The sequence below is a fragment of the Nicotiana tomentosiformis genome, chromosome 1 (assembly GCF_000390325.3).
Source record: "Nicotiana tomentosiformis chromosome 1, ASM39032v3, whole genome shotgun sequence".
Lineage (NCBI taxonomy): Eukaryota > Viridiplantae > Streptophyta > Magnoliopsida > Solanales > Solanaceae > Nicotiana > Nicotiana tomentosiformis.
Window position 1 is genome coordinate 134,907,009 of NC_090812.1, and position 16,545 is coordinate 134,923,553.

Sequence of the window (16,545 nt, forward strand, 5' to 3'; positions counted from 1 at the left end):
AGGCTTGTAGACATATCTTGTCAGTTAGTGCAGCATGTTGGGTTTGTAGGTTTTATATGGATATTTTATTGGTTTGTTAGCTGTAATAGTTATGACGGCCTTGTGGGCCCCGCTTTATATTGATGTTTAGTCAAAGCTAGTTTCCGTTCTATTTTATATTTTTCTTTGCAAATTATCCTGGAATGTTGCCCCATGGCCAAAGTATGACATTGTATGTTCAGAGTCCCTCAGCCGCAAGTTGGTATGCTATGTTAAGTGAGGCACCGGGTGCCGGTCTCGCCCCAAGGTTTGGGGGCGTAACAACAACCCAAACCTATAATCGTTATTGCTTTTGTATCAAACCTATCAACCGATATCTCATGAACGTGGAGTTTATAATCATTAATCCAATGCTATAATCAATTAGAGTGTGGAGATATTACCTTTTGAATTTTAATCCTCTTGAATTCGAGTACTAGGATTTCGTTTCTCAACAATAATATCCCAATCAGATATCTAATAATTTGGAGGGTTTTCCCATGTTAATAAGGTGTTAAACAATTGAGATTAACTTAGAAGCATCATTAGAACTTACCATGGATGATGGAGGGACCTTGGAGGAAGTTGGGTTCTTGAGAGCTTCTCTTTCTTGAGCAATTTTACGTTTTTGGGGTATAGGAAACAATGTATGGTTTTTAAAACGACTTGTCGGGCGCCCTCACGCAGCTGAAGGCCCAACCGCGCACCTGAACGTGCAGTAAGGACTGTGGCACTGCCATAAGTGCCTGCCGTGCATGGGAACAGTTGGGCGTGCATACTATGCATTGTTCACTTTTCGTACAGATATCCGTTCGGGATACACAATATATCATTGGAAAGGCATTTCAAAGGGCTACAACTATCATGTTTTGAGGTGTTTCAAATCCCTAACAGAATTTTATGAAATTAGGTTGAAAGATAGACTTTCCATAAACTTAGTCGATTTTATCGAATATTACCATGCTTATCCCGATAGGATTTCATATGTCTAAAATATAAATTTAATACTCATTTAACACATTCACACCTAGTCCAAATTTACGGAGTGTTAAAAAGAAACCGATGCATTTTTGGTTGATGTGGTCTTTAGAAAAGCGGATCAGTGGTTTTGTTCAGCTATTGCAATTATGATGTGGGCCATAGAGCCATGTTGTGCTTCTATTTGGATCGGGTTGTGCGCCGCAACAGATTGATACTTCGTTATTGCATTTCTTCTCTACTTGCAATTTCCTTGGATGTATACATGCTTTTTGCAGCATCTATAATCTATTTGCTAGCTCCGGGTTGTATACATGCCTTTGTGCATATCTTCTTTATATACCACCTTACTTGATGAGACGAGACACAATACATATCTTTTCTATATGTGAATTCATGTGACTTGACTTATTTAATCATACATATCTTCTCTATATGCAAGTTTGATGATTTAATAAAATTGGATGCATATCTTGTCTATATGCTGGATTGTTATCTCAAAAAGAACATGTTACATTAATTTGGGTACAAAGTAGGCTTTATCTGTGATTTATAACTTGATACATTTTTGTTCTGTACTTGTGAGATATACGAATTGAAAAAGTTAGGGGCGAGTATCATATATAATTCGTGCCACTATTACCTCGCCGAGGTCAGTTCTGATACTTGCTGAGTACATAAGGTCGGTTGTACATATACTACACTTCTGCAATTTGCGTGCAAATCTTGGAGATGAGATGCAATGGATGATGGAAGATGGCACTGAAGATGAACCTGCTTTTCGGATATAGCTACCACTTGTCCTTTATAGTTTTAGATTTGAATTTTTATTATGTATATTCAAAACAGATGTTGTATTTATTTTTATACCAACTTTTTAAATACAAGACTTAGTGACTCATGACTTGTTCTACCAATCATTTGGTTATTGTATGAAAATTCAGTTATTTTACTTAATGACTCATTTTATTCTCATTTGAGTTGCGTTAACTGTTGTTTGTCTTACCTAGCAGGTTGGGTTAGGTTCCATCATGACTAGGTAGATTTTGGGTCGTGGTAGGAGTGATACTGGTAGCTATTATGATTTTGCCAGGGCAGAGCGATACAGGTGGCTATTGTGATTTTGTCAAGGCAGAGCGATATAGGTGGCTACTATGATTTTGACAGAGCAGATCGATACCGTTGGCTATTGAGATTGTGTTAGGGCTGAGTGATAAGGGTGGGTATTATTATTGAGACAGAAATGTTAAAACGAGGTACCATATGTGTATGTTTTCGTTTGATAACTTGTTGTTGATGATGAGCCTTTACTTGCCTTGAATTGTTATCACTTGTTCTGAAGAGATTATTGTTATTATTTTCAGTTATACTTTCTGTTGCCAATCTTTCATATATTGCACAGGTTATTGGACTAAGGAGTATCACATGGCTTGAACCTCGTCACTACTTCACCGAGGTTAGTCTTGATATGTACTGGGTACCGATCATGGTTTACTCATACTATACGTTTGCATATTTTTGTGCATATCCAAGTATTGGACACGGCAGACCTATGCAGTGATTATTTAAGGATTCAAGGTAGAGTTGCATTGACCGTCGCAGCCCCTTAAAGTCCTATCCATACATTGATACTATTATTTTTTTATATCCGAATATTATTGTATTTTGAGATTTTCATATGTATTTACTTAGAGCTCGTGAATCTAAAATACCTAGTTATGGGAAGAAATTTTTTTATATTGCAACTTTGGTTTGTATTACCTATATTTTCGCTTTTATATTAATTTCTGTATTATTATATCATGTTGTGTTGAATTAATATTGTTAGGTGATCGACTTGCCTAGTTTTAGAGATTAGGTGTCATTACGACCCCTATGGTTGGATTGGATCGTGACAATCTTATTCCTTCATCAGTGGTTAGTCATTATCTAAGTAGTCTTAGTATAAAAAATATACCTTAGAAGGTGATTTCTTTGTGCCAGATCTTTCGCCCAATAAGTGTTTTGCTTTTATTCTGTTTCATTATCGGAGCTGACTAGAAAGTGAAAATAGCATTAGGAGATGGACACCAAATAGCCCTATCCACTCCTTCTCTTAATTTTATTGTAGCTAGTTTATCAATGATGCATAGGGATAAACTACTCGTGATTGCATATAGGTTCAGTCGTACCCCCTCCATGAACTGCTACAATTTAGTTTTACAAGGTTTATGCCATGTGTTTCTTGTTATTGATAAAGAACCTAAACATAACCAGTTGTCCTCCAAAACGACACGTTTCTATCCTTAACTTGCCAAAGGATGAATTTTTCAGCTTTGGACTTAACCTCCAAGAGCCTTTTCAATACATCTGATTGTCCTGAAGCCCATGCTTTGGCTACTGAATTTCCTCTCTTACAATATTTAGCCTCCATAAAATCTCTCCATAAGGATTGATGACCGGGTATTCTTAAAGATGTCTCCTAGCGTGATGAGGTTTGGCAAGAAAGGCTAGCTTAGCCCACGGTATATTGGGCCTTATCGGATTAATCGAAGAGTGGTTCGAGTAGCTTATGAATTAGAGTTGCCCTCGAAATTGGAGTCCGTCCATCCGGTTTTTCATGTATCTATGTTACGGAAGTACATTGGGTATCCTATCTGAGTGGTGATCACTGATGATGTACATATCACAGAGGACTTATCGTACAAGGAAGTTCCAGTTGTCATCCTAGACAAACAAATCCGCAAGCTGCCAAATGAGAAGACAACCTCCGTGAAGGTTTTATGGAGAAGCAAGAACGTGAAAGAGATGACGCGGGAAGTGGAGGAAGAAATAAATTCTAAGTCGCCACACCTATTCCAGACTGAAGGTTATAGTTGGGACTTAAGTATTTACTTTACTGCGATAGACGGTTATGGACTGACCTTATTTTATAAGCAGGTGATATTCGTAGCGAAGGGCTATAAACAGTTTCGAGGTAGCATTATGTATATATGAGGTAATTTGAAATTTATAGTATTCATGGTGTGAGAGTTGTGTGGAGCCCAATGTAGTCCTAAGATTTGTTGGTGACTCGTGAAGGCAGGTGTTGTGCTTCCAGAGAGATTATAGAGTTAATACTATCCTTAATCTATGATTAAAATTCGAGGACAAATATTCCTGGGGGAATGATGTAACACCCATAATTTCGGATCACCTAAAACTAAGTTCAACATCAATGTAAGGATTTGGTCTCTTAATATTAGGGCTGCCCGAAGGTATAAAAAGGACCGCTTGCTTACCCGTTCGACTTGTCTTAACACATATCATGATTATTTAATGAGGATGAGACATGCATTTAAACTAATTAAGGACTCCGTCTAACACCTCTACATAAGAAAGTAGGTGACAAGTAGGCATTGTCACCTACTTGCCAAATGGAAAGGTGTAGATTAAATCCCTACAAAAGGGGCTGGTTGAGTCAGCAAAAGAGGAACCTTTTAAGGGCTGATCCTTTTCATTTATCTTCATAATTTCAGACCAAAAAATAACAGAGAAACCCCTGCAAACCATACTCCCAAAATCTCCATACAAACCCTAACCAATTTCAAGGGTTACAAGTGATTCTAGTGCCAAAAAACCCAAGTTCTTGCTAGTTACTCTTCCTCTTTCTTGTAGCTGCGTTGGGGGTTATTTCCATGTGAAGAGAGCTCGAGTTTCAGCTGGTTTTGATCAGAGTAAGGTGATTTTATGCTTCTCCTTCCATTGTTTAAGCTTCTACATGTTGTACCTCGATTGTAGAGACTAAAACTTATAAGTTTTGGAACAGTTAACCTACTGATTGTGTTGCGCCTTTGCTGGGCTGTTGTGAACGTGTTTTTAAGATAAATTCATGGCTGGTTTTCATGACAATGGTCTTAATTATGTAGGGTTGGTTGTGCTGCTCGACTTGAAAAAAAAGTCAGAAACGTGTTTTTTTGTAATCAGAAAATCTATTTTAAGTTGCTGAAATTATTGGGCTGTTATAAGGTTATCTTTATAATGTATTGCAGCTGGAAATCAGTCGTAATAGCTTGAGCACGTTGTGAATTCTGTTATGCTATAGTCGAATGTTGCAATGTGTGAACTGATTTGAGGGGTTTGTGTGTATGGGCTGTTTTGGAGTGTTCTTGAACTCTATTTGGCTAAATATTGACGAGGTGACCCAAATACATTGTTATTGTTGTTTTTGATAGGATTTTAGATTGGTAGGAAGTGAAAATTGTAGGGGAAGTGCTACCCAATATTTTAGAAATGAGCTACTAGCTTTGAAATACGTTTTAAGCCCTTTCGTAGCTTTCTAATGTCTTAATGTAGGTTAAAGTATGTCTGAAGTATATGTATATATATTAATGTAGGTTGAAGTACGTCAGAAGTGTATATATATCGGATAATTGATTAGGCGACAAAGATATGTTAAGCCTAAACCTTTTTTTTATTTTGGCATGATCCAGTAACTACATGCGTTTGATAACGAGACATAAATAGATGTTCGTAGTCCTGAGTTTATGTACATTATCCTAGTCTCATAGGTTACAGTATTCTCCCTTATCGGGACTTTATATTCCGTTAAGTATTATCTTCTTTCATTTGGGGAGAAGAGGGTCTATATATATATATGTACAGTATTATAGTAATTTTACCACCACCGAGCAATAATCGGTGGGCAGTCCCCTATTGGAAAACCTTTGATCATCTAGTAAGTTATATAACAATCCTTATATGGCCGAGCGCTTATGAGAGAGCCGAGAATGGCCGAGTTACAAAGCCTAGTATGGTCGAGCGCCTATGAGCGAGCCTAAAATGGCTAAGCATTTATATGTACCGAGCCTTATAAGGCCAGACAACTATTTTGCTTACTATATTGAGAGATTGAGTTAGTATCAACACGTAAGCATATCTTAAGATCACCTTTTACTTCCAGTTACTTTTGGTTATTTTATTATCATTTCAGTTTCAGCTTTCAGTTATTCTATTGCCTTGCATACTAGGCAAATTAGATCGTACTGAGGTTCCTTTTGCCGAGGACGCTACATTTCATGCCTGCAGGTTCAGATAAACAAATGGGTAGACGTCCTCAATAGGTGTTGTCTTGGTTCAACTTGATCGGTAAGCTCCACGTCCTTCGATGTTGTAGGGTCTAGGATTTTGAGTACATATTGTATATATACATAGAGATTATATGGGTAGGTCGAGGCCCTTTTATGACCACAGTACACCCATCAGTAGAAGCTTGTAGACATATCATGTCAGTTATTGCAGTATGTTGGCCTTGTAAGCCTTGTATGTATATTCTTTTGGTTTGTCAGCAATAGTAGTTATGACAGCCTTGCCGGCCCAGCTTTACATTGATGTTTAGTTGGAGCTAGTCTCCATTCAGTTTAATATTTTATTTCACAAATTGTCATGCAATGAGGCCTTGCCGGCCAAATTATCACATTGTATGTTCAGAGTCCCTCAGTCTCAAGTTCGTACACTCAGTCAAGTGAGGCACCGGGTGCCGGTCTCGCCTCCCCAAGTTTGGGGCATGACATTTATTTTGATAAAATGGCCACTTATCATGCTCATACTTCCATTTCATTCATTTCCATAGGTTATCAAAAGACATCAAGGTATTTAAAGCATTGGAAAATCATAGCTACAAATATACGTGTATATAAAACCTTAAAACACTTGAAATATTTTCAAGATGAGAGCATAAAGATGGCAAATGAAACATGAATTAAGTCTCCAAGGATGTGATAAATCAATCATTTTAAGAAATTCAAAACAAGGGAATAAGAATGAGAACAAACCATAATCAGAGTTTATGAGGAGTTCATGGAATCCAATTCTTGGTAAAGAGTTTAGTCGAACATACATAAATTAAGATTGTTAGTTATCCTACAACCTCCAACATCTCTTACAACTTCAATCTATATCAACACAATTCAATTGGACCAATATTAGTAAGAATTTCTATACTTTAGGTCATTTAGGATTTTTATCAAACATCTTATACACATATTTAGCTACAAACTCCTTCAATGGAATTTTTTCATCTAAAACCCACCTTCAATACCAATAATTCACTTTACAATCATCTTTAGGCAACCCACAACCTCTATTATCATATTCATGCCCAACAATTCACTCCCAACCCATCAATCTCATCAACTAAATCATTTTTTAATCTCTACAATTCCAATACAACCTAGGTTAGGCACTTATGTCTTCCAATCACCATTTCATAAGTCCTAATACATATTTATTTCATAAATAATCACCATAATATTTTTAGAGATTGTAGACATAGCTCTTGTTGTCAAACTCTTGAAAACCCCAACTTGTCTTGTTTTGTCCAATTTGAGAATTTGAATGGAAATCTATGGAATTCCAAGATTAATCATTGTTAATATAAGTGTTTAGGAGTAGTAATTAACTCAAAATACTCCAAAAATATTACCTTGTTTCTTGTAAGGGATATATAGGACGGATTCGCTTTGTTAGAGGAAACCATAGCTTAAAGAAATGAGTTAGCTACTCTCTCTCCCCGACCTTGGTTGTATTTATAGGGTCCCCGTGAGTACTTCTGTGCACATAGGTAGGTGAGCATGCAGCTGGGTGCACAGATGAGGCAGACAATCTTTCTTCTTAGCATTGTCGTGCACTTGACAACCCCTGCGCGCAACTGAGCGTGAAGATAGGACAAGGCTAGGTAAAATGGCCAAACTTTCTATAGGAATATCCAAATGACAAACAGTTTATTGCGTCGAAAACTAGTCACAAAGAGCATTCATTTTATAGGTATCTCACCACATAAATCATTATATTATTTTTTGAATTAAAAATTATATTCTATTTGATACTCAAAAAATATGTACAGTTGAGTCAAAGGAGCAGCTTTGACAGGCTACTTTAGATATACATCACAATCTGCTTCTATCAATTTATGTGTCTATCTATCCTACACTAAACTTTTGATACAGACACTTGGTTCATAATAGCAACAGCAAGAATTCCGATTGTATTTTCTAATTATCTATGGAACCCAATTCAACTGCTGCAATACTTCCTTCCACTTGACTATGTCCTTTCCTCTGATATGTATGTGCAGTACTATATCCCTGCAGTTTTGGAAATCATTAAATTTAGCTTGTTCAAATCTGATCTTGTTTCTCTCCCTCCAAATCAATGCAACAGTCATGGCAAACACACAGCTAGTAATTGTATTTGTTCCTTTTCTGCTCCTGGCTTTCTTGCATGCCCATGCCAATTCTGTTTTCCAATCACCAATGCACCTATTATATCCCAACCATGAACATAGGTTGGACCACAGCTTCTTTGTGATGGTGCACTCAAAGAACAAGTGGTTAAAGGATTCCAGGTTATGCCCACAAAATGCACAGGCAGCAGGAATTTGGATGTCAATCTTCAAAAGCCTTTCCACTGTAGCTAGTCTCTGTTGTGCTGCAAGCCATAGAGTGAATTTATATCTAGGGTGTATGTTGGTATGCAGCATAAGACTTTTTCATTTAGCTCTAGGATATGTTGGTATCAGTTTCAAGTACATCTGTTTTATCTGGAACTTTGTATCAATTCACATTGACTTTAATCTGCTATGGATGTCACCTTGTAGTTGTTGATGCTCCATGATCAATCCTCTATTATCTAGTATCTTTCTCACCACCCAAGATGCAGTCTTAGGTGTAGCCATTTTTTCTAGGTCTATGTTCTTTATATAGAAGCTATGCACCCATATTATCCATAAGCAGTCCTTCTTTCTTCTTATAGCCCACAAATATTTTATGATTGCTGCTTTGTTACACAGTTTGATGTCCAGTATATTTAATCCTCCAGTAGTTGTTGGCCTGCATACTTTCTCCCATGTCACTAGTGCTCTCTTTGAGATAGTAGCAGTACTAGTCCATATGAAAGTTTTGCATATTTCTTCAATTAATTTCATAACCTTCTTTGGAGGAACACAAATCTGTGCCCAATAGGTTTGAATGCCAAAAATAACAGCCTTGATCAGTTAAGGTCTGCTAGCAAAAGATAAAAGCTTAGCCGACCAGTATGTGACCCTTCCAGTTATCTTCTCAATGAGAGGTAGATATTGGTGAACTGATAGCTTTTTAGAATCTAAGGGGATCCCCATATATTTGAAAGTAAGATTTCCTTCAGTAAAACCCAATGTTGCAAGAGTTTCATGTTTCACAATTGATGAGATTCCAACCATATATATAGCACTTTTATCCATATTTGTCTGCAAGCCAGAAACAACTTAGAATCTGTGTAAGGCAGCATTAAGGATTCTGATAGACTCAATATCAGCTCTGCGAAATATTAGGAGATCATCAACAAAACAGATATGCGTATTATTTAACTTTCTACACCTAGGATGAAAGTTAAAATCTTTATTCTTATGTAATTGTCCTTGTTCTCTTTCAGATACTCCATTGCAATGACAAATAAGTATGGAGACATTGGATCTCTTTGTCTAATCCTCCTTCTTTCTTTGAAAGGCTTCGTCAGTCCTCCATCTAGCACCAAGGAATATGACACTATAGTAACACATGCCATTATCCATTGCATAAACTTGAAGGAAAAACCAAGGTCAATAATCATTTTCGTGAGAAAACCCCATTCCAAGGTATCATAAGCTTTCCTCAAATCCACCTTCATCACACATCTAGAAGAGATACCTTTACTGGAGTATCCTTTAAACAACTCATCACTTAGTAGTATGTTATCAATAATAAACCTCCCTTCAATGAATGCTGATTAGGAGTGTCCAATCAAACAATCAAGAACAGTTTTTATTCTTCTACTAATGACTTTAGATATAATCTTATACAATGTGGTACAACATGCAATAGGACTATAGTCCTTGACTGTTGAAGGAGCTAGAACTTTAGGTACTAAGGTGCTGGTTATAATATTGATCTTTCTAGGTAGGCTACTGGTAGTAAAGAAGTTCCTCACAACTGCAAAGATGTCCTCCTTTACTGTATTCCAGTTTCTAGTAAAGAATTCCACAGGAAATCCATCAACACCTAGTGCTTTGTCTCTAGTCATCTCCCACACTGCATCAGTGATTTTCTCATTAGTAACTTCTTGGATTAATTTTTTATGTTGTGACACAGTTAAGCATGGTCCTTCCTTGATTATAGTTATATTTGCCCAAGGAATTTTAGTAGCACAATCTCATTTTAAGGACTTAAATACTCTGATGAATTCCTGCTCAACCAGTTTTGGATCAGTTATCTTCATTCATGTGTCAATGTATATGGAGGTTATACTATTCTGGTTGGATATAATCTTCCATTGAGCATGAAAATATTTTGTATTGGCATCACACCATTTAATCCAGCAGGCCCTGGACTTCTGCCTCATCACTTATTCCTCAACATTGCTCTATTTTACTATGTCAGCTAGTGTGTCTTTTTATAAATCAAATAGGTTCTGGGCTAAAGGATCTTACTGAATCTGGTCCTGAATAATAACCAGTCTCTCTCTTGCCTGCTCAAGTTTTTGTTTATATGAAGCCATATAAGCATTTGAGTCTTGCTGTTGTATCTTCATAGCCTTCAGCTTGCACCAGACCTGTTGCATAGATGTGCCATCATAATTCTGACTCCAAATATGCTGAATAATATTCTATAATTGTGGAAGTTCCATGACATTTGTGTATAGTCTAAATGGTTTAGGATGTAATAATTTCTGCCCACCACATTTGATTGAGATTGGGGAGTGATCAGATACTGAAGGATTCAAGAAATCTGCCTCCACATGACCATATTGCTGTATCTACTGATAGTTCCCCAAAGACCAATCTATCTTGCTATATACTCTTGAACCAGTGCCTTGTTTATTTGTCCAAGTGAAATGCCATCCTTTAGCTCTAAGAGGAGTAAGCTGTAGAAAATCAATCACATCTTTGAATCCTTGTTTCAGCAATGGTTATAGGGGACCTATTTTATCCTAAGAATATAGAACATTGTAAAAATCTCCACTAAGTAGACATGGCACCTGAGCCTGCATATTTATCTGTTTAAGATCCCTCCATAAAATCCCCCTTTGAAGGGCATCATTCTGGGCATAAATGATACTGAGATATATGGTAATTTGAGCTCTGGTATCCTCCACTAGAAAATGGATGAATTGATCTGTAGTGTGAATAATCTGAATTTGTATACATGTTCTCCACAGAATCCAAATTCGACCATTTACAACATAAGGATAGTTATAGTAAACATTCCACCTCTGAGTAATTTTTTTTTGTATTTTCTTAGCCTTATGTTCTTTAACTCTGGTTTCAATACACCCCATTATATCTACCTTATTTTGAGCCAGAAAGGTTCTTACCTCCTTCTGCTTATGGGCCTGGTTCAGGCCCCTAATATTCCAAGTGACAATGATCATTTAGGGTGGTGACTTGGAGAGCATATTGGACCTGGATCCTCCTATTTCCCTTCTCTCCCATCATATATTTGCTCAGCATCTGCCTTCCCTTTATCATTGCAAGTTAGCAATTCACTCACAGGATTGCAACATATGTCATTTTGCAGGTTGACTCCTTTCTTGGTCTGACACGGCATAGAAATATTTTGCTTTACAGGTTCTATACTCTTCCTAACCATCTCATTGCAATCAGGATCATGAGAAGGGTCTGCTTGCAGGGCTTCCTTCCTCTGTGGTTCTGCCTCTGTTTCAGCATTCACTTCTGTCTTTTTTACCATCCATTTTGCTTTACACTCCCAGCTGGATTTTCTGTTCTTCTTCTTCGCCTTCTTGGCTTTCCCATTTCCTTGTTATCCTCCTCTTCATTACAACTTTTGTTGGCCAGCAGTGAAAAGAATCATGACCAAATTTTAGACAGTTATTACAGAAAATAGGCCTCCAATCATATTCAATAGTCTGCACCATTGGACCAAAAGGTGATTCTATTTCTATCTGGTCTGGCAGAGGATATGCAGCATCCACCTCCACAAGAACCCTAGCATAGGATATCTTCTCATAATGAGCAGTAAATTTATCAGTGTATAGGGGCTTTCCCACTACACTGGCCATTTTTCTTAGAATCTCAGTCGACCAATATCCTACTGGTAGCTCAGGGAATCTCACCCAAACTGGCACTATTCTTAGTATGTCTTTGCTGGATGGGAAATTAATTTCCTATAGCCTTAGCACCATTGGCTTGTTCCTATATGTATATGGCCCTGACTGGAGTACATAGTCTCTATCATCTATGGTGTGAAATTAGAAGATACAATATCCATCATAATGAATTAGTATTTACGGTTTAGTAACAAAATTCCACACATTCATAACAAAATTCTCCATGGCTTTTTCATAAGAATTTTCTCCTATTTTGTACCCAATTAAAGAGGTTTTCCAATAATCTGCCTGAGATTGTAGATCCCCGTCGTTCAATGTAATAATTCGCTTACCATCTCTATCAATTGGAGGAACAAAAGACAAGGATTTACCCATTTGTGAGTTGTGATTCCCTCGTACAATGTTTGATACTGTAGGAGTTGACTATCCCGATCCACTCGCTTCAAAGTACTGTAATTACCGAGCTGCCTGTATCGTTGCTCCTTCTGCTTTGATAGGTTGAAGTTGCATATCACCTTCAGAACTACTAGTTTCATGAATTTCCTCTATCGATTGGTTTTTCTGTGGTAGAAAGCTTCCCAAATGGGAGTGGTGGTAATTCCTTTTGTATGTCATTAACTGGAGTGATTAACTTCCCCGATTGTATAGTAGTGTCATGCACGGTTTTCCGGCGATGAGCCATTATTTTTCGGTCACAATCACATTCCTTGGTATCATGCGCCCCACCACATAAATCATTATACTTTGGGTGTTGTAGTCATTTGAAATCGGGCCTTGTGCAATCTTATTTGAAACTTTAGCCCATTGCATAGTTCCCAATTTGGTTTAGTTCCAGGGCTATCATTTGACCCTAAACAGCTTCCAATACATCTCATACATTTTATATCATGATAATCTATGTTGGTTCTAGTCCATAATCTCTTATGGAAGGAAAATGGTAGTTACACAAATCACGATGATTTGAGGCCTCACACTTTATATGAAATTTTTAGGGGCCTTACACGGAATGTCTATTTGTGATTCGGACGTGTTTGGCGAAGTTTGGATGTTTGAAAGTTAAGATAAGGATTTTGACTTTTTGATTCTTGGTTTTTTTTTTCAAGACTTAGGACAAGTTTGGATAAGGTATTTGGACATGTTGGTATGATTGGGCGGGGTCACATGCGGCTCGGGTATGTTTTATGATGGTTTTGGTCTATTTTGGATGAGTTTGCACTGCCTGTTTTCTGTTGCCTCTGATGAGCTTCGCGATCATGGGTGGTGATTCGCGATCGCGTAGAGTATTTTATGGGAAGAGAGCTTTGTGCTTCCCTTTTGCAGTGGTAGGTTCACGTTTGCGGAGTGCAGAGGAACTGGCCAGCGTGATTGCATGGAGTAGGCCGCTTTTATAGAGATGTTGAGGTAGGCTGGAAGCTCTTCCTATATGTTCACGATGGGCAACTCGTGCTTGTGTAGAAAGGTGGTCTTTTGGTCATCGCGTTCGCGATAATCTTTCTGTGTTCAATCTAAGGTTTCCAGGCGGGTGCATTTTGTGTTTCACAATTGCTAAATAGTGTGTCGCAGGCAAATAGTGGGACCTAGGCAGACTTTATAAGTTTGAAATTTTTGGATTTCACCCATTCTTTCATAGTCCGAGCCTTAGACTTCGAGAGAAAGAGATTTTGAAGAGTAATTTAACTACTACATTGGAGGTAACTAATTTTCACTTGAATTTGGTTATATATCTTGATTACCGAATGTGAGGATTAAGGTGTTGATATCTTATTTGATCTCCTTTATCTGTAAAGCAAGCCTAAACATCATATGAACTGTGACTTGAGCTTTTGTATCTTATTGATGATACCATGCCTTATTTCGTATCTTATTTATGATGTGACTTGGCTATTTGGACTGTTAGTAAGTATCAATATCGACCCCTTGCCTATATCTCTTCGTGGCTAGGCTTGATACTTACTGAGTACTGTGGGTTTGTACTCATACTACACATTTGCACATTATTGTCCAGGTTTTGAGACTGGAATTAGTGGTATCCATTAAGCTAAGTAGGAGTAATATATAGAGATGTTGAGGTAAGCTGCTTTACTTGATACAATCCACAATACATGGAGTTCCCCCTTCCTTACTTGTTTATTTTTGTCTATGTATTTCTTTTTCATACAGATGTTACTATTCAATTGAAAGTAGTTACTCTAATTAGATGCTCGTGATGTAGTGACAATGGGTTTTAGGTTTTTGATAGACAGTTATGATCATGTTTAGGCCATGTCCTTGATTTTTACTTACGTTATTGATTTGTGATTTATTCCTCATTGTTATTTATAGCATGAATCAATTAATTGCTAAATAATTTTTTTCTATTGTTGTTGTTGAGTGCTGGCTTGCCTAGCAAGTGGGTTAGGCATCATCATGGCCTTTGGTGAGATTTTGGGTCATGATATGGGATTGCCTATGTGTTGCGCCAGTTGAATCCCCATGAGAAAGATTACATGTTGATGATTTGGAGTTAGCATATATTCTGCATGCAATTAGGATATGGAGGCATCACTTATATGGTATATCATGCGGGGTTTATAATGATCATCAGAGTCTTCAGGACCTATTCAAGCAAAAGGATTTGAATTTGAGGCAGCAGAGGTGGCTTGAGTTGCATAAGGATTATGATATCTCTATCTTATATAATTAGGGTCAGTGAAATGTGTAAGCAGATGCCTCGAGTAGAAACGCGGAGAGTATGAGTATTTTAACATTCATTCCAAGTTAGGAGAGGCCTTTGGTTATGGATGTTCACGCCTTTGGCCAATAGAATTGTGAAATTGGATATTTCTGATTCTAGTAGAGTTCTTGCTTGTGTTGTTGCACAGTCCTCCTTGTTTGAGCGCATTAAGGCTTACCAATATGATGATATCAATTTTATTTCCCTTAAGGACATGGTGTTGCGAGGTGGTTCCAAGGAAGTGGTCATTGGAGATGACAGTGTGTTACGGCTCCATGGTCGGGTTTGTGTTTCTAATGTTGATGGTTCGAGGTAGTTGATACTTTAATTGGCTCACAATTCATGCTTTTCAATTCATCCAGGTTCTACGAAGATGTATCATGGCTTGAAGCAGCATTATTGGTGGTGGGGGATGAAGAAGGACATTATTGGGCATGTTTTGCGGTGTTTAAATTACCCGTAAGTAAAGTATAAACATCAAAAACTAGGTGGTTTGACTCAAAAGATGATTATACAAGATTGAAAGTAAGAGCTTACCACTATGGACTTTGTGGTTGGATTTCCACAGACCTTGGGGAAGTTTGATGTTATTTGGGTCATTGTGGGAAAGTCTGTGCATTTCATTCTCGTGATGACTTCTTACACTTCAGAGAAGTTGGCTCAAATCTATATCTGGGAGATAGTTTGTTTGCATGACATGCCTATTTCTGTCATTTCATAATTTGGTACCCAGTTCAAATCTCACTATTAGGGAGTCGTTCAATGACAGTTATGTACGTAGGTGGAGCTTAGCATGTCATTTCACCCACAAATTGATGGCTAATCCAAGCGAACTATTTTGATTCTTGACGATATGTGAGAGCCTATGTTATTGATTTATAAGTCCAATCGGGTCAGTTCCAACCATTGGCCTTTCTTACAATAATAGCTACCAGTCCAGTATTCAGATGGCTCCATATGAGGCTTTATACGATGACGGTGTCATTCTCCTATTGGTTTGTTTGAGCTCGGCGAGGATAGGTTATTGGCTATATATCTGGTTCAGGATGCCATAGATAAAGTGAAGTTAATTCGGGAGAAGCTTCACATAGCTCAGTCCAAGCAGGGCATGATGAGGTTAGGAAATGTTACACCCCAACCTATGAAGGATGAAAAGATATTTGTAAGGATTTCGCCTATGACGGGCATGACGAGGTTGGGGAATGTGACACCCCACACATAAGTTAAGGATTTATAAGTTTGGCTTCTAGCCCGACCAATCGACTAGTGACACATAGGGGGAAAGGAGATTACGCATTTTATTAGACGTGCGTTGTCTGTCCTACCGGATGCAGTAACCGGGGCAGGGCGACCCATTTTTCATATAGAGTGGCAGAATTTCCTATGCTTGGTATAAAAGGTAGTGTAGCTCTTTCTCATTCATTATAGTAAGTGTCACCCACTCTAACTCACCAAAAATTCTCTCAAACCGCCTTTATAACTCCCCAAAATGTCAAAGGCTAAGTCGAATGTGAATCTAGCAGGATTTAGCATGAGGGAGCTTTGATCATCACAATAATATTAGTTGTTTTGTTATATGGATTTGAAAATTCATTGAAGGCAAAGATAATCACTATTGGAGCATATGAATTCAGAAGGTGTAACTAGTTCTTAAAAAAGGTATTTAAGGCAACCTTCCTTCTTGGCATGATTTGGAGTAAGCATCTCTCTCCCTCACTCTAAATGATTTCCATGTTGTA

The 16,545-nt window shown here is 37.7% G+C and overlaps 1 protein-coding gene across 1 annotated transcript; it reads left to right on the top strand.

Annotated features, from left to right (window-relative positions):
• Window positions 1–14,873: 14,873 nt before the first annotated feature.
• LOC138910201 (uncharacterized) lies at window positions 14,874–15,527 on the top strand. The gene is made up of 3 exons (XM_070201426.1): window positions 14,874–15,118; window positions 15,169–15,265; window positions 15,375–15,527. Exons 1-3 carry the CDS (start codon window positions 14,874–14,876, stop codon window positions 15,525–15,527), a joined length of 495 nt encoding a protein of 164 aa, XP_070057527.1.
• Window positions 15,528–16,545: the final 1,018 nt, after the last annotated feature.

Coding starts and splice junctions, on each gene's coding strand:
- LOC138910201 (XM_070201426.1), top strand. CDS start 14,874: ATGTTCACGCCTTTGGCCAATAGAATTGTGAAATTGGATATTTCTGAT. Junction 15,119..15,168: donor TCTAATGTTGATGGTTCGAG/GTAGTTGATACT, acceptor CAATTCATCCAG/GTTCTACGAAGATGTATCAT. Junction 15,266..15,374: donor TTGCGGTGTTTAAATTACCC/GTAAGTAAAGTA, acceptor GGATTTCCACAG/ACCTTGGGGAAGTTTGATGT.